The 27890-nt window shown below is 28.3% G+C and overlaps 3 protein-coding genes across 3 annotated transcripts; all 3 read left to right on the top strand.

Moving 5' to 3' along the window:
* The first annotated feature begins 410 nt into the window (after window positions 1-410).
* LOC114119943 (protein spaetzle 4) lies at window positions 411-10676 on the top strand. Its single transcript, XM_027981690.2, has 5 exons — window positions 411-644; window positions 4070-4215; window positions 7703-8233; window positions 9162-9284; window positions 10254-10676. Exons 1-5 carry the CDS (start codon window positions 615-617, stop codon window positions 10519-10521), a joined length of 1098 nt encoding a protein of 365 aa, XP_027837491.2. The 5' UTR covers window positions 411-614; the 3' UTR covers window positions 10522-10676.
* Window positions 10677-13473: 2797 nt separating this feature from the next.
* LOC114119954 (eukaryotic translation initiation factor 3 subunit G-like) lies at window positions 13474-15475 on the top strand. Its single transcript, XM_050202594.1, is given in 4 exon segments — window positions 13474-13588; window positions 14248-14761; window positions 15081-15184; window positions 15187-15475. Coding segments are annotated over 3 exon segments (849 nt in total). The 5' UTR covers window positions 13474-13588; window positions 14248-14255; the 3' UTR covers window positions 15426-15475.
* Window positions 15476-16839: 1364 nt separating this feature from the next.
* LOC114119958 (probable rRNA-processing protein EBP2) lies at window positions 16840-19932 on the top strand. Its single transcript, XM_027981707.2, has 5 exons — window positions 16840-17006; window positions 17684-17767; window positions 17955-18062; window positions 18768-19231; window positions 19740-19932. Exons 1-5 carry the CDS (start codon window positions 16965-16967, stop codon window positions 19909-19911), a joined length of 870 nt encoding a protein of 289 aa, XP_027837508.1. The 5' UTR covers window positions 16840-16964; the 3' UTR covers window positions 19912-19932.
* Window positions 19933-27890: the final 7958 nt, after the last annotated feature.

Genomic DNA, 27890 nt, shown 5'->3' with positions numbered 1-27890 from the left:
AAAAAAGGGAAATGCGTTCGATCGCGCCGGGATATCCGCCGCGAATTTCGTCTTCGGCGCATCGTCGTCGTTTTTTAAATACCTATAGGTACCTAATAATATAATAATAACAATAACAATGTAAAACATGTATAATGACTCACGCGCGTTCGAATTATATATTTATTATCATTATACGGTTTATTATATGTATAGTATAGTATGTATATAGTTTATGCGCCGTGCATAGGCACGTCATAAAATAAATAATAATATCTACACACGCGGCGGCCGGTGAAAGTGAGCGACGCGATCGGGTGTTACGTGCGCGGGCGCTGTCGACGCGATGGCGGCGGTGCGCGCGCGTGGGAACCGCACCGATCTTCGACTCATTCTTCGTCTTGTACGGTCTTCTTCTTCTTCTACTCGCTCACTTCACCGCCGCCGCGCCGTCCGAGTAGGCTAAACGTAACGGTATATGCGGAGAGCTGCTGCTGACCCAGTTTTCCGATCGCCGCCGCCGCCGCCGTCGTCCGGCCAGTCAGTCAGTCTCGCGTGCGACACCCGGCCGAGCTCAGTCAAACCCATGTGCGTGGTCTCGCGCGCCCCTACAGTGTACTGCATGTGGACGACTCATGTACTTAAAGATACTATTCCTTTGGGCAGTAAGTACTCTATTATACTATTATATTATATATTGATGATGTAATAATAATATATATTAATATATTGTGATGTCGATGGAAACGTGTTGATGATGGCGATGACGAGTGTAGGTATACCTAAATATATTATATCAAACGTTATTGAGTACATTACCTTATTTATATAAATAATTTAACAACCCTTCGCGATTCAATCTTTTGTTTTACGCTTTTCGTAAATCGTTATAATGCTCGTGAGATGCGTTTTGGAACGACGAGAACAACATTAATTATGAGACAAACTTCCATCGACAATTTAATAGCGAATATTTTTAAGTCGAACGATATGAATATATGGTGCAATAAATACAATTGACGCGTTGTTAAACGCGTAGGTAGCTAGTATAACATAATATTATGTGCTATGGTAAAGGATTAAAACAAAATTGTATTTTTTACCCGTCCCGTTGGACACACTCACTCGAGTTCGACGCTCCGCGATACCTAATAAAATAAACGAGTTTCGGGGATGCGATTTGGCGATAATCACTTTACTAGCGAACTAGAATTCTTCGCGTTTTTTTCCGTCCTGAAAATATTCTATGCTGCACCTGTTAACCACTCTGATTTTGGATATAAAATAAAACAAGACTTTTTCTTCGCGATCGTTGCATGCCTCAATAAAATAATTTTTAGCCGTCATTGTATGCATATGTGTGTGAGCCGGAAGGTAGTAAACCGAATGCGCGCAAACGATTTATAAAACGAGGTTTTAACAAAGCGCGTGCTCGGTAGCAGGAAGAGGAAGAGCTATCGGCAAGGCAGGGTGAAGGTCGGAGCTTCACCTTTCCAGTGCGGTCGAGTGTACCTATACTAAACTGGACCAATGCCCTCTACCGAGTCAATATTATCTTATTCTCAAAGATTCATTGATTTGATATTTACGGTTAATATAATAAATATATTATTATGTTTTACATTTATTACTCTATATATCGAGAAAAACCGCAATATGCTATCCAATAAAAATAAAAAATAAATTAACTATCCGAAAACGAATCTAATTCACTTGTATATTATGTTTCGTAAACAACCGTATTACTACATTTAAATCTTAAAGGAGTAAAGTTGAGCTGAATATAGAATATTAGGTATAGCCTGTTCCGTAAAATGTGTGTGTTGAACTATCTGTTGAATATATGGTACCATTATTTTATCAAACATAATAATATGATAGGTATAAGATACTGTAATCATTGTGCCACGTGTTGTTAAATATTATTTTTAATTTTCGTAACAACACAAATATTTAAGTTATGTACATTTTATTTTATTAAGGGTTTTCCAGCGTAATATATTATGGCACAAATGTAAAAATTTTAAAATCAACTTTTTAAAATTGCCGACAACATTGAATAATTATTATTGTATAGAATTAAAAGTACTTAACTACGGTGATTTTATTATGGTATACTAACTTATATAATGTATTTAATATTATAGAGAAATGATTAGGTATTAGGATAATCATTAGGTACTAAAATAATAATGATTTTTTAATTTTGTATGATTACTGTATCCGGAATTGAATTTTTAAATTTTTTTTTTTTGAAATAAACGATATTAGTTATACACTCGTATATGACTAATGTATAATGTATTATACATAATATATACCTAATATAAAATACATTACATTTTTTTTTGTATTTTAGTAATACGTTAATACTATGAATTAAAATTCGTGTAATTAATTCAAAAATTATAATTGATTTAGTTGATTATAATTTTATTGCCATAAATTGTGCAAAGAAGCAAAAACAAAAAGATATCCCATATTCAGCACACCTTCTCATTTATTTGTATAGCCAAGATACATATTTTACAATTACGTACCATTTACATTTATTATTTGTAATTGTAATACTTTTCATATTTTTCATACGCCAGCAAAATTGTTTGTTCTGTTGTTTATCATAATAAACTAATAATAATGCTTAAATAATTATCAAAACTGTCTTTTGTAGGATTATTACACACAATTGCATGTACAGATACATGTGCCTATAATGCCCCAATTATTATGTAATAATAATATTGTTATATACACCTACTCTATGTTTGAAAAGTTTCTGAAGCCAGTAGCCACCCTGTTGGCGATTTTCGATATATTATCATATTATTGTCTATTTTGCAGGATTCCGTGTTATGATTTAACTCTTAAATATATCATATAATGTTCTTGCTGCCCTTCCGGTGTATTTATCATGTTAGCTATATACTTATAATATACTAATCGTCATTTGTAGCAACAAATCGAGTGGCGGAACTATTTGGCCATTAGTCATTACTCATTATAGACTATTATATTTCATTAGTTTAATGATTTCAGACCAACGGATATGCCTTAATACAAATATTAAGTAATGCTGTATAACGTCGTCTGTATAAATTTCTTTACATAAGTAAAGTTGTAATAATATACATTAGTAAAAATGTATTAAAATAGTAATTACCTAGCAAAATAAAAAGACTTAAAGTCACAACCATCGCGGTCCCATATTGAATGCGATCTTCACGAGCAAAACCCGAAAGAATCGTATGCATATATAGGTATATACGTAAAACGTGACGTAGAATGCGTTTAAAGTGGTCAGACCAGATTGGTGGTAAAAAAAAAATAACGTTCATCATTGCCCGCGCAGAGGTCGTCGAATCCGCGAATTTATTGCGAAACTAGCGGCTTGTACCTATATTACAATATTGTTTTCATGTATTATTATTACACTTGCTGCACAACACACTATATTGCGCGAACGAGCGATGTACTGCACCTGTACATGAATTAATAATTCATTCGTCCTTGTGAGATAAAGACACCACCGGAGGAGGTCTTTGACTGTTTCGCGAGTGGTTATAATAATATTATACAAATTGAATATTTATGTATACGAAAATTGTCGGTGTCGTTTTTGCGTACCTTTGCATATATACAATTTTTGCCGAAGACGTTAATTGGAAATTCAATCGTTTTATTTTCGACACCGGGGAACCGTAACTAAAATATTTGATAGCCATTGTCCACATAATGTATGATATACGCGTATTATATAGTTGTTTAGTGTATACATTATGTTTCACTAGACGAAAAAAAAATCGTAATTCATCCTTGCAATGTTGAGGCACCTTGACATTGTGTGCACAATAAAAATCACCGTCAGCCGCCACATGGCACAGTTTCCAATGCCAACGCTTATAACTTTCACGGCTCCTTTCTTCTGCCCGACATACGCCGCTCCTATATAACACATAAAGCAGGTCATACTTTTCTCAAATTTCAATATTGCGTAGAAATTTTCCTAAGAAAATGTTAAATACGTCATTATTTATGAATTGTACTTACAAAACAATTATATAATTGACATAATATATTGTTATTGTTTCAGCTGCCGTTGGAGCTCAATGGTTACGGTTACGACGGTTATAGCACCTGTACAAAACCGTATCGCAATGCTAGAGCTAAATTTCCGGATTTGCCGTGCGATTTTAACTCTCAATCATGGTGCATGGTACCTGGATCGACGTACCCGTGGTAATACATAATTATTATAATATTATCCGAGACACCAAAATCTCAATGACTAAATAATTAGAAAGCAAAAACCCCATTGTTACCCAAAAATATACGTAGGATAAACGTAGGTTATTTGTTGTGAATGAAAAAAAAATTGCCCATTATATTGTTTGTCATGATTTATGTAACACACGCATAAATGTAGGTGAAAGTATGTCTAATATGACACGAGCGAGTGAAAGTTCTAGATTTAAACGGTGATGTTATTTGTATATGTTTGGGATCTGATAAGACGTATATTCTAGGGACACGGTGAAAGTATACTCTATAGTATTTATAATTTAAGCCTTTTCAAGGAAAACTAGAGTATTTTCATGTATCTATCACAAACATTTCTGGATTTTTCTTTAGGTCAAGGTCAATTTATTTATGTTGTTATTTGTAAATATAATACCACTAAAGGAGGTTATAATTTATCATCGCATCAATTCAATTCGATAGTTTTTAGGTTAATTTACCTTATATATATATTGTACATAGTTTATTATATTATGTCTATAAAAAATGATTGATCAGTGACCATTTTATGTTATAACTCTTGAGTCAACGCAGATTTTTAATGCCTTATATTTATATATATAGTTTATTAAAACCTGAAAACTATAAACAAATCCTTAAACATCAGTGATGACTGATGAGTTATTATCTAATAAACAGGTTATCTCAAGTTGAATTAATTTATAAAAATGTACATATGCAATTGACAGATGGTCGTGTGATGATGACCCATTCATCAGGATAAATCATTAGCTTATGTTATTTTAAAACCACATAATGACATTTATATACAATATACCTACATATAGGTATATCCTTTTCAAATTATTTTAATTCGTTTTTGAACTATAAAAATGTATAGAGTATAGTATAGACATTTTAAAAGTTTGGCTTTTTTTCTATAAATGTTGATGTTTGGTTAAAAATCTTAAAGATGTGTAATACAAAATTATTTATATAACATTAAGATATAGTAGGTAATTTAAAAATATCAAAAATAAATTAGTCAAAACTACGAAAATTTACAAATTATTTTTAAATTAAGAATTATTCTTTAAATTTTTAATTTTTATAGCTAAAATTAACAAATTTAATTCAATAAGGTTCTTCGTTGGTTCCAAGTCTTACAATATTAAAAAAATATCGTAAATAAATACACAGCCACAATTTTTTTTGTAGGCATTTAAAGTTTAATTTTAATGAAATTAAATATTTTTTATTAAATTCATAAATTAATTATAAAATATTCTTAGAAATAGAAGCTGCAGACGCCAAACATACGAGTATTTTCTTAAACGGATATCATGTTTTACATTATTTGTAGAAAATTCCAAGCATCTATGGTTATTTTTTTTCATTTAACTACACCAAAAAAAAAGTCAATTTTGTCAAAACCCGGTTTTGCGTAAAATTTCTCATTATCCTTAAACTTTTATTTATTTTTCTTGGTTATTTGGAAAAATACTAGAAATATTTTGGTTTTGACCCCCTCCTCCACAAGCACTATTTAGATTCAATTTATTTATACCAGAAACCACCTTCAAAATTGAAAATTTAAATATTTTTACTACATCCAAAAAGTGATGACAGACGTAAATAAAACACATTGTTAATTTAATGTATTCATCGTTTCGCTCAATCTACAAGATAAAATTATGAATGTGACTTATTGATGTGCTACTTTATGTATTATATGGCTATCTAAGTATATCATATACATATATCATAAATATTATATATTGTTGTTAGATTTAAATTATCGTAAAAAAACCTGAATTACTGGGTCTGCTGTACAGTAAGTATAAAGTGTACCTAGTCAAAGTAGATCGCTGTAATAGAGGTATCTGAATGTAATCTGATGTAGTCTGAATAATTCAATAATACTTGGATATCAGATAAAAAATAATTCTGAACGGAAATAGTCTGTATTATTAAGGATATTTTATTATATATTCACATTGCCATCAGTAATTAATATAATTATTATATAATATATAATATATCAAGTAACTTTTATATCAATACTATAGAATGGTAAATTCGATTCGTTGTTTCTAAAATCGTTATAACTTTTCCGGGAAAATATCCAATTTTGTCAAAATGTGAACTTGAAATGTCTATAAAAAAATTATACAAATGTATTTTTGAGACTTTTAGGGTTCAATAATATGTTAACTTATGAGGAATCTTGAATTTAATGTCCGAATCTTAACCATTTAAACTTAAACAGTTATATTCAATTTTTAATTACAAAAAAAAACATCAATTCTGTTGAAAACTGGTTTTGCTTACATATTCTTGTTTTGTTGATTTGCTTGGGTTAATTTTTCGATTATTATCAAAAACACAGAATTTTATTTTTTAAATTCTCTAAAATCTAAAGTACCAACTAGATTACCAGAAACCACCTTGACACTCGTTGACAGTTGAAGATTAACTGCACAATAGAAACAGTAATGTTGAAAAAACACATTACATTATTGAAAAAACTATGTACCGTCAGAATTTAAAATATGTATTACCACAGGGCTCAGGTATACACCGTACACTTAATAAAAAAACTATAATATTGCATATTGCATGTACCATTTAAATTATTACTTATATTCGTACATTATATTATAATTAAGAGAATATTAAACATAACATTACATTTTAGTATTTTACGAATTTACAATATCATAGCCTGGGGATGGTTGTTAAACTATCGACACACTTTATGATTTCAGTCATCGATTTGCGACAGACGATTGCCAGTATAGTTTATTTCTTTATCTTAATCACGTTTTATCCGGTTATCGTAATCCGAACAATGGGCCGTTAATCGTTATTGACTATTGTAGCAAAGCTGCTGTGTTTAAAACTATATACGTGACGTTACGCTTGACCTTGAAAAAAAGCATTAAAATAGTAATTAAGGGTCAACATTTTTAAGATCCATTATCTATCAATAATTGTTTTTATTTATGTTTTCAACAATTTAAAAAATAAGATTTAAAACTATAGGGCTTGATCATATTTTGACTTTTAAGTTCTGTAATGTTTACTTAAATATAATATTATAATTATTTAAAATGCGCAAATATTACTCCCTGCAGAGTTTCCTCGCATATATTTTTATCCCGATGACAATAAAATCACCTACAATTAGTTTTTGAATTACTAAAAATTTACTAATAAATACTATTTTGACGGATATAACTATACGCTATAGCTTATACATTATAAATTGTAATATTATAATATTATATACTTAGTAATACTATAAACCATAAAATTCATGGACGTTGTATGAAAAAGAATTGAAATTCACAATTTATAAGAGACTATATATATATATTATAGGTATAAATGTATAATAGATATATTATAATGGGTGAACATGAAATTGGTTTATCTTAAAATTGATTTAAATTCCTTAAGTTAAATTTCGTATATTTATGTACAGGCACGCAGTCCGACGGTTCGTTTTCGAGAATCACGGTTTGATGAAACGCATGTACGGCGAACAGCGACACATATCGGTGTTACGAGCCGACATGGACACCAACGACATCGAAGGAGGCGTCTGGAACCGTCGCCGGGAGGAGTCGTCGTTGAACCGCTACGACTCACAACCGTCGCCGCCGGCGCCAACTCCAAGGACCTCCGCCGGCACCGCTTCGACTAGCAATAACAGTACCAGCACTACCACCACGACGGCGACCACCGCGACCGCGACTACGACCTCCACCGCCCGACCGTTCAACGTTACCGCCGCTCCCGTGGCCGACACCGTGCCGCCCACGACGACGGTCGTCGCCGAAGACGTGGAAGAGGGCACTGCGGAAGACGTTACCGTTGACGACCAATTGCTGTTCGAAACCACCACCGATCCGATAGCGTCAACTCAGCGCACCGACCAGGTGCAGGAGCAACCGGGATTCTTCCAGGAGTCGACCAGCGGTGCCACGGACAACACTCAGAAATCAAAAGGCATGTGAGTACCCTATATATATATATCATGTCTACGGTTAAAAAAAAATTATAATTTATTACAAACATAATAACATGCAAAACGAGTAATAAGTACATTCTTTCACGTCATGATTTTATGTTTTTTAAAAGTTTAAAATTATAATGGTGTATACATAATATTTTGATGGTGGAATGGTTGATCAACTGCAATTGTAATAGGTATTATTTCTCGACTTTTCACTTCGAATTCTAATCCTCCGTTAAATCCAAAAAAACATACTAAATATATTATTGTATAAACAAGTAGATTCGTTTTGGAAAATATAATATAGCAGATTTAGAAAGTGTACCTTACTATGTACTTACTTAGCTGTCGTAGTAGTATGATGTTGATTTTAGTGATATGCATTGGGAATATTTCTATAAAAAAATGAAATATACAAATATTCGGTAATTTATCTGGAATATTTCCACAACATATTTTTTATTTCTATAAGTTTGGAATTTTTTTGGAATTTTATGATTCAATAAATATCTAAGAGTTATTTTATAGTAAAAAATGTCTAATAGTAGTGTACATAATACGACTATGCTATACATGAGCGTAGATAGGAAATATTTTCGGAGGGGGTATTTGTCTAGATATACATTAAGTTCAATTCACAATATTTATTTTAAAATACTTTTATCTTTAATTTCGGGGAGTGTTTGAACTACTCCCCCCCTTACCTACGCCCGTGAGTCGCTATAATAGTATGACATTTGATTAATTGTTCTAAAACAAAAAATGCAGACAATAACGAACAAAGCTGAGCGTTTACTGCTCCTACTGAACACATATTATTTACCTTTGAATAATAGTAGAATAATAATAATTAATAATACATTAATACCTACCTATAATATCTCTTTTTCGATTATGTGGAACCATATTGTGTTTTTGTTTGCAGTAATGCTTGCCCTGTAAAGGAAGAAGTGGTCGCTCCGTTTTGGGCAAATAACACTCGTGGTGAAGTGCTCGCACTGCTTAATCTCTATCCGTTCGAGCAGTATGTCCACTGGGAACGATGCACGTGAGTATTGCGTATAGTTAATTTTATATAATATATATGCAGGGTGATAGTAATTTACGGCAGATAATGGAGATACTTTTGGTCAAATTTGTATGTTTATCAAAATCAATGTAATTAGGTAGGTACTAGCTATATAGTTTGAAGCACTTGATTAAAATCTAAATTTTAATGAAGATTACATTTTTATACAAAATTTGCTACCTACCTATATGATGGAGAATATCGTAATAGTTTACTGCTTAATACCTTGCTAAAGGACATAATCGAATGTTAAAAAAAACATGGGAGTATCATGGATTATGGGAGTATCTTATTTAGGGAGTAGTGCTACTTTTTTGTAGTAATACTTTTACCTAAAGTTCTGTTTTACTTTATTTTAGTACAATTACACGCCATTTTTTATAAGAAAATGTACACATTTGGCCACTCTTAGCTCTTAGCAAAATTAAATAATTTTTTTATTTTAGTGTGACGTGTGTAGCAAAATAATTCAATGAGTTTACTTCCTTTATATTTTGTTGGGAACGTTGGTATCTACTTATATTTAAACAAAAAATAAATTACATTTTATTCGACTGGTTGTAAAAAATATATTTACTATTTTTAAGTCGAAAAAAGGAGCGTCCTCGTCTTTTTAAAAAAGCTAATTTTTTAATACTTTACATAAATGTGTATAAATATTTAATATATAATATATATATATATAGCCGTATAGTGATCACCACAACGATCACTTTTTTTTACGCACTAGCAGTTAGGTATAGTTACTGGTCGATACCTTGAAGGACTTAGGTAGTGATTTCCAACCGTTGACGGTATGGATATCACAAATATTCACATCACTTGGGTTCTTTTTGCGCGGTCGTCGAATAATAATAATTATTATAAACTTGTGTATTATAAAAATAAAATAAACGTATAGTTTCACACGTCCAACCCATAATACCGATATGATTTTGTGTTGCGCAGGTTCGAGAACAAGCAGATGTTCTGTCGTCAGGGATGCCGGTGCGAGCAGCAGTACCGCCTGCACAGGCTGCTCGCCTACGACCCGTCCAACGACTGTCGTGGGATATTCTCCGACTGGTTCAGGTTCCCGTCGTGCTGCGTGTGCCGTTGCTACGATCTACCAAACGACCTGAGGATCACGTCCCGCAGTCCCCGCACCGACGGAGACGACGGCAACGGCAACAGCAACGACCTCGACACGTGGTTCCAAAATCCGTTGAACTCTTAACTTTTACTTTTCTTTTCACGATATTGTATTGTTGTTATAACATAGACGTGTTTTGTGTCTTTTCCCTATCTCTCTCCTTCGATAATATTGTTTATGTCCGCGCATCATCATTTTATAGGTAGGGCAAAAAAAAAAAAAAAAAATAATAATAAAAACTTAAAATCATTTGTGCTATTCTTGCAGATCGGCGAGTTATTTGAAAGATCATATTAAACACAGTAATTTCCATTTATATATTATAATTTAGCGATCGATTTAAAACCATATGATTTCGTTAAAAACAGAGGTACGTTCGTAGAATTTTTTGTCGGTTAACTAAAGAATTTACACGGCGTACTATAATAACACTATCGCATTAACTGATAAATCTCGATTATAATAATGCGAAAATATAATTACCTACGTATAATCGAGTAGGTACATAATATTATAGGAGAAATCAATCAAACTTCACGATTAATACGTGAAAACAATCATTGTCAACCATGCAATATTGATTTCGTCGAGTTTTGTTTTTATTAACCATATATAATATATATTTTTTTAAATATTATCATATTTTATTCACAAACTTATAAATTAAACGAGTGTTTTCAGTCAGTCAGTCAGTCGTAAAATTGTTGCTTCTATTATTATTATTATTATTATTTTTTTTTTTTTACCTTATACTGCCGTGTATAATATACAGATGTTTAGATCTATATAATTATAGAAGCCAGCCATAGGTTTATAATATTTTTTTTGTTTTTAAATGTTTATCAAACATAACGCGTAGGTGTCATCAATTTTCAATATAATATATATGTTGTACATAAACTTTAGTGTATATATATAATATTTTTATATAGTGTTAAGGTGTTTCTATCTTGTGATACATTTAATTAATTACTACTATTATTTATTTATATTTTAAACTTATTCATTGATACAATGATAAATTATAAGTGCATACTTGTGGTGTATTCTCGTGTCCATATTTATACATATATATACTATAAATTATTACGGATTCATGATTTAAAACAGCAAAGTATATCGTTTATGTATGAAAATAATGTTACATTGTTGTTGATATTTTAATATACATATATTATATTCATATACAGGATGGTTGATTAAGCGTAAAACACTCATTATCTCAAAAAGCATTCACTTTCTTCAATTTCTTTTTTTTTTTCAAAATTTTAAATCTACGCTGTTCTAGAACTATATAATTATTTAATACTTTCACCCTTATGTTTATTAGGTAAACCACCATCAACTTTTGATTTTCAAATGACCACCCATACTAAAATTTTCATAATTTAGTAAGGTTTTTTTTCTTATGAATTATCACGTTTAAATTTTTATTTTTCGTTTATCCGTTGACGAGATATAACTCCTCAAAGTAGGGGTGTTTTGGGATGTGTTTGTGTGTAAATGTGTTATACCTACCGCAAAAATTAGAATTTGTATGCCCTAGGGTAAAAGATATTACATTTTTCAGATCAATTCAGTAAGTACCTACTGTAACGTAGTAAGTTATACCCCTAAATGTATTTTATAATGCCCATTTAGTAGGGTTCGCGCAGATCACCCCACTGAAGGTGTTTGCGGCACTGGTCATAATAATACTTATCAGTTATAAAGACCAGGAGATAAGTAATGAATTCGATATTGTTCATATTGTTCAACCCATGACGATTATAATATTCTTTTTTCTTGCGTGCCAGTTTTTTGATATATATTTTTGTCTATTTTATATAATTTTTCAAAAATTTGAAAAAAAAAAATTAAAAATCTGGCATGCAGTTACCTAGAAGAACTTCTCAGGATTATTTTGGTGAAAAAATCATGTTTTCAGGGTCGAATTTTGGGTACTAGAACGTCCTTTTAAGCTACTTGGCTTCATAAATCGTGTCTTTACAGATTTTCACCTACTCACTCCATTAAAAGCTCTCTTCTGTTCCTTAGTTCGTCCCCTCCTTGAGTATGGAGCGATACTCTGGGACCCGTCCACCGCCTCTGCACGGAGTATGATTAAAAAAGTTCAAAGAAAATTCCTCCGTCACACTGCCTTCAAATTAAATGTACCCTGTTCACCTCACGATTACAAACCAATCCAACGCCTCTTTTACCTAGTAAGTCTCACTGACCGTCGCCATCCAACAAATATATAATTTCTATTTAATCTTCGTTCCTCTAAAACTGACAATCACGAATCACTATTTCATGTTTCGTTTAATGTCCCTTGCTGCCGCACACGATCATCTGTTCTGTTCCACATACCCTTCTCTTCCTCTAATTACTATCTTAACTCACTGATCATCCGTTTTATGCGCACTGCCAATATTGACCCTTCTCTCTCTCTCTCTAATATTGAGCCTTGTTTTTCTCAGAGTTTTATTATTATTGTTTATTATTGTAAATGTCAATCTTGTACCATAGGTTACCAGGCCAGCATTTTAAATAAGCAAAATAAAAAAATATTACTAGGTATTATATTGTGGGACCAAAAAGAGTTGTATTTTGTATTTATAATTACGTATACGCGCTCAACTTTAAAGCGAAGATTCGTAATTATGTCGACAGAACAATGCAAGAGAACATCGAAAAAACAAGATAACACACGAATTGCGGACACAAATATAAGATACTAATTGCGGACAAATGTCTAATTATTATTCTTTTTATAACGATTGAGGACATTGGGAAATTACTGTTTGATATTAACGATATAATGTGAATTTTATAGGTAGGTATGACAACATTTACAACAATTTATGTTACCATGTAAGCACTTAAAATTATCAACAACTAGGTACCTTTGTGGAAATCTGTTACAATAAATACCAATATTATATAGTATGAGAGCAATAATTTGCTATTTTTCAAAAAATATAATTTTTATATTTATATTGTACAATTTATTAGTATTGTTAAAATATACAACAATACAATAAATTAAGAGTATTAAAGTATTAAACTATTAAGAAATAAGAACATTGGATAAAATCAAGATAATAAAAATATATTGAATTTGATGATATGGATAAAAATATGAAATCAAAATTATGAAACGTACAAAGTAATATTATGTGAATGGTTTTAAGTGTTGTATTATATTAACCTTATGAAATTGAAACTTTTTTTTAATACATTAATATTATATTGCACGGCGTCGTAGTAGGCTATACAATGTACTCTCGTTATCTTGAATAAATTATAATAGTTCACATTTCGTGATCTTGACTTTAAATTTTATAACATTATTGAAGTATTAAATTTCACGCATTCAGTTTACGGGTTTGTACAAAAATAACAACATTTTTGTTTATAACTTTTATGATTGAAAAATATCGAACCATATTTGAACCAATATAGCTTTGTGCAACCGGCCCTATAACCTTTAAATATTTTTATCGTGTCGCGTGATATTGTGTTATCATTGTTAACTAACCTCTCTTCACACCACAACTTACTTGCCAACTTAGCTCTTAATTGTGATACACTGATAGGAAGCTCACTCTTTAGTTCTTACGTCGAGTTACGAGTTTACGACTTGAATAACTATTAACTTATACTACGAGTTAATAGCGTCACTAGACTCATCGATTTCATTTGGATTTCTACATTTAATAAGGGCTTCCCATTATAATAAGTATTCATCTAAGTAGGTAGGTAACATTTGATTATCAATATAATATCATGATGTAAATTTGTTATAGTTACTTACTAATTGTATAGATTCAAGGATGCATACTAAAGATTTGATCAAATCCAGTTGGGCAGATGAGGTTGAAGATCATTTGGAGAAAACCACTTTGCCACCACCAAAAGTTGATACACACGGCAATACCAAAATTATTACTGAATATCGTTGGAACAAGGATGATAAAAAAGAAAAGGTAGTTCGTACATATAAAATTGAAAAACGATTAGTGTCTAAAACTATTGCTGAGCGAAAGACATGGAGTAAATTTGGTGATTCTCGTAATGATAAACCCGGACCAAATACTTCTACTACGATTCCTGCCGAAGAAATACAGATGCAATTCTTATCCGGTAAGGATGGTGATAAGGTTGAAGAAAACCCATTGGATAAATTAAAGAATGTGAACATGAACATTAAGTGCCGAAATTGTGGCGGAGAGCATTGGTCATTTTCATGTCATCTCAAAGGTACTGGTTTGGTCATTGAAGATAAAAAACTGGTCCAAGAAAAGGTACCAGAGCCTGAGAAAAATACCAGTACCAACAGGTATATATACAATGTCTTTTCATTTACTAAAATGTTAATTGTATGAGGACATAATCAATTAATACTCATATCCGTCTTCTGCACAATATGTAATATATTATGTATTGTATCTATAGTAAATAGTATCAGTTTATGTCATATTAGGTTTTTTTTTTTATATTTATTTTTTTTGAGGAACAAAGATAAATTGTATTACATGTATTCAAGATAAATAATAACTTGATTCTTGAACTCTCTTAAAATTATTCTAGTATATTGTTAGGTAACATGTACAAAATAGTATTCGAGGTAGTATTCTTAATCGTTTGTTTTGTTTTAGACCATATATTCCCCCGTCAGCAAGAGAAGGAGCCACAAATACAGCCGGAAAACGAGATCCATATTCACGTGGTTATGACGAAGTACCTGCTATCCGTATAGAAAATCTTCTGAAAGTACATCTGAAGCTGATTTAAGCGAATTAGTGAACAAATTTGGTCAAGTTGCTCGAATTTTCTTGGCATCTAATAAGGTCACTGGTGCTTGTAAAGGATATGCATTTGTTAATTTCAAATCTAAAATGGATGCCGAACGAGCTATTAAAGGATTACACGGATATGGATATGATCATTTAATATTAAATGTTGGTTGGTCGACCAATAACTATAGTAAGAGTACTTACTAATTTGATGGAAATTTCTTGGAAATAACAATAATAATTGTTTCATTATTCTATGGATATCTTATTTTGTACCTATTTTCAGTCAATATTAGTTAATATAAATATATAAAGCACAATAATTTTTATACTATTATAATATAATTTAAATATAAATATGTATTTTTTTTCTGAGCTTTTAATTCAGTATAGTTGGGTTAAAAATAATAAAAAATGGACTTAAAAAGAATATTGAATCTTATTTTTGTAACTTAAAAATAACGCTGGGTGTGGATTATTTTTTATTTAGATCCTGTGCAAAGTTATTTAACTAAGTATTATCAAAAATATCGATATTAAAATTTGAAAACAGTGTCTTATTATATTCATATAGTTATAATATTTTACGAGTAGATTCTGTATGAACAGTTTTGTTTGATTTAATCGTTTGAAAAAAATAATTTCACGTATGTGTTGTTTTCTATCAGAAACTATCCTTAACATTGTAACATTTTTCTGGAAAAAGACTGGTTTACATATTGTATCACATACATAAATGAACACTGTTTTTGAAAAACTAATTGCATCCATTGCTTAACTCAAAATTTAAAATAGTTATTCAATGCAATTATGTAGAAATAATAAAATACTTGTTATTTTACATTGGTATTTGTGTATCAGTACTATACTAAAACAAGTACACATCATAAGGTAAGTGGTAGGCATGATCATCGATTTTAAGAAATTTTAAATTTGTTATCTAAACTAATGACTATTTTTTATTACTCGTGTGTTATTAAAATATGCTTTTACTTATGGGGGCTGAAGTATACTATGTTTTAAGGAGTAGTATTCAGGCATTTCATAATATTAATTTTACATTTTGGCGATGTCAATGTGTGAAAAGTAAATGAACATTGGTATGTTTAATCTGTAATCGCATTTTCGCTACGAAATTTGATTTCCGATATTTATTAGATTTACAGTAAGAATTAAAATAAACCATGCCGCAAGAGAATTCGCCGGGAAAAAGTATATTGTTTTTTTATAAAGCTGCTATAAAATATCTATTATAGTAATATACTAGTCGCGTCGTACCCGCTTCATAGAAAAATTAATTTACATAAAATAAAAATAAAAACTACTGATAACTATATTATTTTGCTGTTTTTATATTTGATCACAAATCATTTAGAAATCAAAATAATAATAATGAAAAAAAATAACTGAAAAATGTTTTATTTTGGACGTAAGTATGACATTTATATTTCCCAGTTTTTTTTTTTTTTGTTAATAAAGATTTTTTTTTTATTTCCATGACGCTAATCATTTTGTGTTCCATAGTTGTAACATGGTACTTCATGTTTTAAACCATGGTTTTATTGTTAATTGATATGAGCTATCTTGAAATTGATAATTAAAATTTCAAATACAAGTGATACGACGCACATGTTTGAATTGCTTGTTAGTTGTTAGTTGTTTTGTTCAATATATTTTAGTATTCAATTTTTACACTTAACGCAATCTCTTTTTATTTGTTTTTTCTCCATTAATTATAATATTATAATGCCTATCGTTATGTCTTCGGATGTCGATTCTGAGGAAGAGGTAAGTTATTAAATAAATAAATTATAATTATAATTTTTTCTAAATTTCCTCGTATACCATGATGTATAGTATAAAATATAAATGTTCAATAATATACGTGATTCAAGAATTCAACACGCAGAGTTGAAAATTATAATTTTTTTAATAATTAAATTAAGTGAAATTGAATTGTTTTAAAATGTTTGAAGAAAATTGAAATTACTGTTTAACTTAGGAACCAGACAGCTTAAAGACAATATGTTTGGAATGTTTGGATTCAAAATATTTAAGATTATTATTATTTTTTAATGTTATAATGGTTATTAGTCATAATCATTGATGAACTCGTTTATTTATGGAATGAAATATATTTCAAAATTAAACCTAAGATACCAAGTGTTGTTTAATTTTGAATCAATTTGTCATTTTTTTTTATATATTAACTAATAAACAATAAAAATATCACCTGTTTCTTAATTAGTTATGAAATCAATTAATAATTTAATTGATAAAAATAGTTTTTTTTTAACTTGACTATAAATTTGAGTTGATTGTACTTGGTATATAGGTACTATTTAATTTTTAATTGGTTTATGTAAAATGTTCTCTCTATATTAGTTTATACTATACAATTATCATATCTATTTATTATTAACTAATTCATATTTTATTCATTGAATTTTGCAAATTGTTTTTAGTTGTTGGAATTGTATGCATCTGGTAAATTAAAACCTGGTTTGAATATACCCGTAGAAGAAAATAAAGTATTCATTAACAATGTTGTAAGTAATATTATTATTATATAACTAATTAATTAAGGAGAATATTATGTCTTATAGGAATGTTTTAGAGTCAAGGGTAGTACATCCCAATTGTGTGGGATAAAGACGAAGAAATATTTTTTAAACATAATTGTTTTTATGAAATGAAATATTTGGAAAAATTACTCATTGCTTATTTTTCTTTTAGAATGGAATAAAAGAAGCTATTGCTTCATTTCAAAGTAGCTTACCATGGAGTGAACGACTTGATATTGTGGCTGAAGCTGCTCCATTAGCTCCTGAGCTTTCAATGGAAGTATGTATTTAATTGTTATATTTTTTATACCTAAATATCTTAAATTTCATAAATAAATTTAAAGTAACAAATTATACATGTAAATTTGATTTCGAAAATTAATTTATATTACTACAACTTACTTTTTTTTATTAATTACCTAATCAATGGCATAATAAGAATAAAAACCTAAACCATTTCCTCTTTCTGCATCAAGTCAATATCACTAGTATAGGTACTAAGCATGCACACTATACACCATGCTCAAGTACTCACATAATCAATCATAAGTCATAACCCATCTTATGTGTAACAAATGTATACCATGTATGTATGTTCTTGTTCTGTTTTTATTACAACCCTGGTGTAGGATGATATGTTGTTATTTTTAATTTTAAAGAAATATTATTTACTGTTGCAACAGTTAGAACCTATTAATTAATAATTATGTTATTAATATAATAAAACTTAATAAATAAAGATAGATTATTTCAACTGTATTTCAATTAGTGTTAACAAATCTAATTTGTGTAAAACCTTAAATTATTCATGCTTTTTTGTTGTATGCACATTTTAAAACATTTAAATGAAATTGTATTATTTGTTAAATGTATTATTTAAATTAATGTTTCCGTATTAACCGTGCATGGATTACTCAAATAAAAATCTAGTGTCTTTAAATTACTTATCTTTATCACAAATTACAATATTTTCTTATTATTTCAGATTACTGAACAACAACAATTTCTTAAAGCTGGTAAAATTGATGAAGTTGCATTAAATGATTTTAAACGAGAAACCATGTTCCATCGTCAAGCCCAATCAGCTGTTATGCGTGGCATAGAATTGTTACGAAAACATAATATACCTACACATCGGCCTGAAGATTATTTTGCAGAAATGTTTAAATCTGATGAACATATGCAAAAGGTCCGACATGCACTCTTACAAAGAAAGACTGCTCTAGAACAAACAGAAAAAGTGCGACGTATTAGGCAAGAAAAAAAATTAGCTAAAGAGAAACAAGTAGCAGCTATACAAGAAAAACACAAACAAAAACGTGAACTTAATGAAAATATTAAGAAGTTTAGAAAAGGTTTAAGAAATGATTTAGACTTTTTGGAAACGGATAGTGGAAAGAAAAATAAAAAAAAAGATGATGGCGGTGACAAGAAAAAAAATCTTACAAGGTATTTAAAATTTAAATTATTATTTAACATTAAATTATGCAAATAACTTGGATTATGAAATTAATTAAAAATGTTTTTTACATTTTTATAATATATTACAGTAGTCTCACTAATCCGGACTCTATCCGATTTATTGAATATTTAATCGAAACAATAATATCTTTATAATGGGTATTTAGGTATTTTCGAATATATACATTATTAATTTAATCAAGATACTCTTTATCAATTAAATTATAATAAAAATCAAATTAATTTATATTGATCTAATTATGATCAATATAAGTTATGAATTTGATTTTTTTAGGGTAAAGTTTAAGTGAGCAGATGACCTGGGCTCTCTTAAATTTTACATAATCTATTTAAATATACATTTTTGGGCGTCAAAGAAGTAATCTAAGTATGTTTCTTTATCATAGTTAAATTTTAAAATTACTATTTATTTGTATGATTGTGATGTTATAATATATTTTAAAAATATGTTAATTTATATTGTCTTATTTTATAGATCACAACATAAAAGAAAAGGAAAAGACACAAAGTATGGATTTGGTGGTAAAAAACGAGGCATGAAAGGAAACACTACAGAAAGTACATTTGGTGGTAGTGGGAAATCAAATATGAAAGGAAAGAATAAGGGTAGAATTGCTAAAAAGAAGAGAATGTCTTCAAAACATTAAATAAACCAATTTTTTAAAAATTTGAATGTACATAATTGTATTACCTGTGAAATTTTTCTACTATTTAATCCTGTAGTAAGTTTAATTTCCTATTAAGACATTTTAATACAAAACCTTTAATCAAAATTATAAATTCTAATTTTTCTTTTTCGTAGTATGAAAAAATAAAGAATAATTAATAACTGTCTTTCTTATAATTAAGAAGCGACCAATCTTCATCGGATGACGGCCATGCAATACCTGCTTGTCCTCCCCACTAAGTCAACCATTTATTTGCTTACCATGTTGTATAGCTGTGCCCTTGCATATTAATTGGCTGTTGGTTGGTTGTGTTTTTTTTTTACTTGAACAGAGTATAGTTTATTTAATTATCATCATGAAATAAACTAAAATATATTACTATATATTTGTATCACACAAATGTATAAGTTTATCCATTATTTAAATAATAATTGAGTTTTTATAAAAAAATAAAACACCAAGAAGGTAGGTATTTATACCACAGAATAGATTAAATTTAATCTATTCTGTGTTTATACCATCAAGTACATTACATATGTACCTGCGATTAATGTATAATATGTCTTATCATTATATACAAAATAAAATAGGATTATTAACTATATCTACAAAAAATTAATATAGCAAGATAGTGTTATAACATCTTATATTATAACAAAATATATTATGCCGATGATGCGCAGCGTAGATAAAATAAGTTTATTTGGCTGTTAATGCATATTATGTAGTATCCATAATTTATTTAATACAATACTAATAGGTATTTTGAACATAACATTTTTTGTATTTTGTATTAAGTTGAAAGGTCCTTTTTAATCATAATTTATATAAAAAAAAAAAAAAGTATTTAAAGTAATTTTGGTAAAAACTCGTCGATACAATTTTTTTTTTTTAAATATTTAAATTTAAATTTAAATATAATTAAATATCCAAATCATAATGCTATTAGAAGAAGTATTGTATAGAATATAGATGTTTAGTAGTAATGTTATAGATTATAAAATAAATATATATAAGAATGAGTTTATTTAAAATTAATACACGTACAACGTACATAATAATATGGTAGTAAAATGTAATCCGTTTGTTAACATTAAATTAAAATCTTTGGTAAGTTTATTTATTTTGCTTAACCACAAATCTACTGTCTGTAACATCATAGGATAATAAACATGTAATTCAAAACAATACGCTTTGTAGAGTTTTAAATTCTCTAAAGCAGTGTTTCTCAACCTGGGGTTCGCGATCATCTTAACTTGGGGTCACGTAGGTCAAAAATAATAAAACGATAATTTACAAAACAAACATTTTTGTTAAACATTTCTTATCAAATAAAAAAATACTTATACCTGTAACAAGTATAAATTGGGTACTACGCATGCATGGTATTTATAAATAGTATATTTCCTTTGGTTAATTGGTTGATGATACCTATGATATTTTTTATTGTTTAAATTTGTACTTAATATACATGGGGGGCGATTTACCATATTTTATACCTATTTTGGGGGTCGCGACACTAAAAAGGTTGAGAAACACTGCTCTAAAGTATTTGATAATTAATCTAACCAGACATAGGTACTTAATTAATTTAAGAATACGTCCGGAAAAATTAATATACCTAATGAAATTTATTCATCAAATAAACAAAGTAGATATAATTCATTATTGGTTAATTAACTATTATATCACTTTTTATAATCTGTTAAAACCACATGTATTTATTGTAGGATTAGACTTCAAACACGAATAACACTTAAAATTTAAAATTCATCGTAACAACCAATAAGACACTTTTGAACTTTTCACCAGCAGAGCAATGCGTGTAGGTATCGTATGATTAGGAATCTAGTTGCGCTCAAGTACTTACAATCTAACTATTAATTATCACCTCATATCATATTCATTTGGTTAGATGTTTTTTTTAATTTTTACATAATTTAGTCTATAGATTGTAATAATTGTGATATAGGTACAATTAAATATTTATATCCGTTTTTATTCCAAATTGTACAGTGTACTGTAATTAGGTACGTGATAATATATAATTATTATTTTTTGTTAGTTCTTTTGATTTAGATTTGTATTATATTTATTATCGATTTTTATAATTTATTTATATTTGTTAGTAAATTCAGTAGAGTTTATTTATGTGTTACACCTACCAAACCTAAATAATATAATATTTACATGAGTAGCATTTGCAGGTGTAAGGTGTATGTACATTTATTGATTACCTACTATATTATTTGTGTCTTGTAAACATATACTTAGCTCTACCTATGAAAGTATGAACAAAACTTTAAATATTAACTTTTAAATGATAATTTAAATGTAATTATTGAAATAAATTTAAACAATCTAAGTTGATGATTATTGATAATTGCGTAAAAAATAAATAACTATAAAAATAGAAAGTACCTACAAATCGCAGTAATATATAATATGTTTATGCGCATACAGTATATAGGTACCTACTATATCAGTGGGGTAACCAGAAGGGGGTTAACTGTTTTGCAGGCTGTTAAAACAATCGATTATACAAAACATAACTATAGGTACCTACTTATTATCATAGGGTTTTGAATTTTATTTCATATTTGATATTATTCACGCTTTTAGAAGATATCTTCCAAGGTCGTGGAATATACTGTTCTAGAGGCGTTCGCGAGCCATATAGACAAATACAATTATACCAAGAGCCAAAATGTTTATAAATACATTTTATAAAACTTGATGAATTTTAATAAACACTTACTAAAAAAAATTAAAATTATAACTGTAGTAAGTAAACTTTGATTTTATAAAAAAGACACGAGCCACATCTGCAGGCTATGACGACAGCCACACGCGGCTCGCGAGTCGCAATTTGGCCACCCCGTTATAGTCTATGTGTCTATTCTATAATCAATTATAACATTTATAACTATACCAATAGGAGTTTCGACATGTTAAATTTTAATATAAAATTAAAACAATCCTGACTACGCAAGTGACTAGTTCTAGATGGCTAACTATTAATTATTATTTTTAGGACCTTAAATAATTACAATATTATATCCACCTACACACGGCTGTTTATAAAAATGCTATGTTAATCGTCGCAACGTCGCGTAATCGCTATTAACCAATCCATACTATTGTAATGATTTTTATTTTTTGGCGCCTTATAAATAAGACGCATCATTATATTTTCGATATTAATTGCTACGAAATTACTGTGAGTCCATTCATCAATTAGATTTTTAATTTTAAATACCTACAATATTATTTCAAAAAAAAAAAAAAAAAAAAATGACAGATATTAGATATATTATAAATAATATAATTATGTACAATATGCATGGACATTGTTAAATTTATTTAAAATTGTAAGCTTGTATCGCATATCATACTATAATTTATAAGTAGGTACTTACAAGTAATAGGTAGATAAATAAGTGAAATAAATCGATTCATATAATATAGCCTCTCATTAACTCTATTTTGTATTTTTTTTTTCATTACTTACATAGGTAGGTACTTAATATTATATACAATTACTAAATAGGTACATACCTATATTATTTAATATAATTTTTATCGTAAATATGAAGTAAACAGGTAGGTACCTACTTATTATCTACTATACCTCATATTATAGAATTATATTATAAATTATAATTCTAACTGAGTTTAAAATTTTATGAGGTAGGTTGGTACCAACCTACCTACTCTTCTTTTAATTGTCAAAAGACACATTTACAGACATAATATAATACTGCCAATGGTATAAATGTATTTATGTATAATATATAAACATTATATAAGCTTATTATTTACACGCACAATATTTATTAAACATATTTTACTATATAATATTAAGAGTAACTAATGTTTTTATTAATGTATTTTTTATGTATACATCAAGGTTTTATTATTTTTATACATAATAAATAATAATAAAATGGGACAGGAAAAAAAAATAATGTATTGGAATTTATGACAAGTTTTACAATAAATTAAAAAATTTTAACCAAATAATATTTACGTATACCGAATTTACAAAGTCGACATTATTTTACTGTAATTTTAATAATATTGTCGTTACTACTGTAGCGTCAATAAATTATTATTTTGGTATGTGTCGTGATTTGCTATAATATACTACACCTGAATTTACATATTTATTGCAGTCTTTTTTTTTTGAACATGAGTAAGTTAACTAACGTTTATTTCAACATTTGCAACTGAAAGGAATGTGTCTCACTGTGTCTTTTGAATTTTACTCAAGAGGTAATAAGACAATTATGTTTTCTAAAATTATGTTTAATGTCTGTAACCGTCGTCCGGTGAGATATTTTTGCTTAACACTCCTGTTGAAGATGAGGTTTGGAGGCCAGAGAGCCATTTTTAAATGTTTACCTATGTAAAATGTTTCTTAGTAATTTACTTACATTAAAATAGTTTTCTTGATAGTCAAAATCATCACGAATATTGTTAAATAGGTGCTTATGTAGCCTTGAATTTTTCGTTTAAACCAAATTTGAAGGACATTGTTTGAACGTGAGTTTATTATATAATGCGTAACACAAAACAATGGCAGTTTATAAATGCGGGTTCAGCGTCCTGTTATACCTAATAGTTTTTTTTAAAAATATTCAAATCACAAAAATTAACTTTTTTAATTTGATTTATAGACACAAACGCCGGACCCCACGTCTAAGAGAATAACGACAGTAAATCAAAAACCGCACGATTACACACACATTTATTCGCAATGAACAGTTTGCACAATACACAATACTGTCTGTACTTATACCGTTTACATAGATTTAATTTCTACTTAGACTAGTTACCTAGTACATGTAAGATGACGTTAGGTTATAATACGGTGATAATAAATCTTAGTGTGACGTCCAGTTAAATTTTTTTAAATTTGACATAATGTAAGATGTAACAAGAATGAAGAATAATTGTATAATCATTAAAAGCACCTGAAACACTAGTTAATATAAGTAGGTACCTATAATAATTAGGGACAGATCTAGGCCGTATAATAATAATTAATAACCAATCAATCGATAAGATATAATAAAAAAAGTGTTTAGTAGGTACTCTGGTGGTTATGTACCTATATATTAAAATAGTACACGAATACATTTAAATCGTGAACTAATAATTGAAAGAAGCTTTTATAATCTCCCGCGTGAATTGAGCTAGTTAATAAGTTATAACTTTATAGGTCGAGCGTTAAATGTTAATATTATTCGTAATAAAATATAAGTAATAATATTTACATTGTTGGGTATCTAAGTGCCTCTATTGTGTATACAGTTAAAACACATATTTGCTCACACTAAAACAACAAAAACGCTTGTATGTCATCAATTTTTAATAAAAGGTCCTTAAAGTCTTAAATGAAAAAATAATTTAAGTCCATGTCCGTGGTCATAATAGCCAATGGTTGATTATTGATTAAATTTGAGTTTTGACTAACCATGTAATAGACCCCTGCTTCCAAAAAATATGTTCATATTCTTAGTTATGCTATACAAGAAACATTAAAGTTTCGGCATCTAAAATTCATTTTACGGGGGTGTTTCAACATATTTTAATAGTGTCATGGAAGGTGGGGAAGGAACCCTCATCTCCTATAATACATTAACAAAAATCATATATTGATATAAATTATCATTATAATAAGTACCTATATGTGTTAGTTATATAATACTTTTTATTTTAAACCACATAAAATAAATAATAATAATACTAAGACAACAATACTACAACAAAAATAATACATACAGCCGATGGGGGTTGTCTAACATCCATATTACCCCTCCCCCCTAAATACGCCACTGATCGGCATATACTATTAATTACTATAATTATGATGAACAATTTCGATTTAACGGCATAAAATTTGAAATGTTTCGATTATAATTCATACAATACTATTTTTTTAGCTACCTATATGCAAGGCTGGGCAAGTTAACTATTTTTTTTAACTCATTAAGTTAAGTTAATATAGAAAAAAGTAAGTTAAGTTTAAAGTTAAAAGTTACTTCTATTTTTTTTTAACTTGCAAAAGTTACAAGTTAATTAGAAAATAAAAGTAACTTAACTTAGTTAAAAATAAGTTACTTTTTTTTTTAGTATAAAATTAATAATTATACCTGCCTACCTTTTTTTAAGCTAACAAATAACATATTAATGAAGAGGTTACCCCTATAAAATTTCCGTTTATAATTAACTTTATAGTTATATAATATTTTCTGTGAATATGCAATATTATGTCATATGATAATTATTTTTATAAATTATTGTCTAATAATTATTAATTAATATATTTAAAATTTCAGATTTTTTTTTATAAAATTAATTTGTACAAAATTGAATTTCTTTTAAATCTGTGGTTTAGGAAAAAAATTAACTTACCGTACCAATAAAATTAATTAACTCGCTAGTTACTGAATAACTTCGGAAAAAATATAACTCGTTAAGTTAGAAGTTACTTCTAAAAAAAAAAGTAACTCGTTAATTATCTTAGTTAAAAGTAACTTAACTTTAACTTATTAACTCGTTAATGCCCAGCCTTGCCTATATGGTTGCTTTTTATAATTTATATTAATGTAACTAATAGGTAGTTTACCGTTTGGTTATCCGAATGACCGCCGCTCTATATTATTTAATCTAAGTTAGGTTTTTACATAAGACGCGTGCGTAGTTTAGAACAATTATTTAGTAATTGTTTCCGTGTTCTATCGTTTATTTATTCAAAAAAAAAAAAAAAATATATATTTATATAAACTATTTTTGTTTCGTCTAAACATGACTGTGAAGTCGACTATATCGAAGTCGTTTGTTCTCTGAAAATATTCATTTATGATTTTTTGAATTTAATTTTAAAATTTTTTGGGGGACTTTAAATATAAACTATATGTCTATATATATTATATATATAAATAAATTATATATTTAGGTATATGTATATAGATTGACTTAGTGTTTCATCTTGTTTATCTTTTCTATTAACTTCGTCGTTGTCTAAATATTAAAACTTCAAAATTCACATTATCATTTTTGAATATTAAATGGAAATAAAAAATTTAACTACTTAAGAAATGTCTCTCAGCCTATTTTTATAAGGAGATCTCACAGACTTTGACCGTCAATTCTTCTTCAAACAAAAATATTTACTGTAGGTATAGCCGGTATAGGTACATAATATTATTACAAATATTGTTTTTACATAAAATATTTATGTTGTGTAAACTTTTGTTAAATAATAAAACTATTATTTTAAGTGATAAAAGAAGATAAATAAAATTGTGTAAATAAAATATTTTATTAATACAATCTATTGTTTTTACAACTTAAAAATACAATACATGATTTATATTTAATAAATATTATAAATTAATTATAAATTATTTTCACAATTCGTGTATTTTATTACTTGAAATAATTATTTCAGTTTTTATAAAAAGTTTGAAAAAATCAGTAGTTTACACAAGATAAATATTTATTTGAATAGACAATATCTGTATGCTTGATAATATTTATACAGAAAATATTTTTATGTTATTTCCCTGTAAAATGGATTAGGTACATACATTTTACTTTTGTATTGATTATAAAATTAATTTAGTAATATAAATATATCCACTAAAGTTAGGCAAATAGTAAGAATTCAAATAAGATCTTTAAAACATAAATACTTATTTACTTAAATTATATATTATATAAACATGTAGGATCAATAAAATATTTGCAGTTTTGCACTTAGGTTAAGAACGTGATATAAGTTGATTTTTCAAAGTTTTACAATGGTTTACAAGAAACGTGTTTACAAAAAAAAAAAAAAAAAATTTTATGAAGCTTTTAATTTTTAATATATATTGTATAATATGTATTTTATATACTTAGGTATAAGGTATAGACGTATATAGTTGATTCATTTAATATCTACTGTC

This window comes from Aphis gossypii, chromosome 1 (assembly GCF_020184175.1).
Source record: "Aphis gossypii isolate Hap1 chromosome 1, ASM2018417v2, whole genome shotgun sequence".
Lineage (NCBI taxonomy): Eukaryota > Metazoa > Arthropoda > Insecta > Hemiptera > Aphididae > Aphis > Aphis gossypii.
Note: the sequence above shows the minus strand (reverse complement) of the source record. Positions and strands in the feature narration are given on the sequence as shown.

Bases quoted from the DNA above. Each gene is read 5' to 3' on its own strand.
- LOC114119958 (XM_027981707.2), top strand. From the start codon at position 16,965: ATGCCTATCGTTATGTCTTCGGATGTCGATTCTGAGGAAGAG. The intron at 17,007-17,683 runs GTAAGTTATTAA...AATTGTTTTTAG, and splicing joins ATGTCGATTCTGAGGAAGAG to TTGTTGGAATTGTATGCATC. The intron at 19,232-19,739 runs GTATTTAAAATT...CTTATTTTATAG, and splicing joins AAGAAAAAAAATCTTACAAG to ATCACAACATAAAAGAAAAG.
- LOC114119943 (XM_027981690.2), top strand. From the start codon at position 615: ATGTACTTAAAGATACTATTCCTTTGGGCA. The intron at 645-4,069 runs GTAAGTACTCTA...TTATTGTTTCAG, and splicing joins AGATACTATTCCTTTGGGCA to CTGCCGTTGGAGCTCAATGG. The intron at 8,234-9,161 runs GTGAGTACCCTA...TTTTGTTTGCAG, and splicing joins ACTCAGAAATCAAAAGGCAT to TAATGCTTGCCCTGTAAAGG.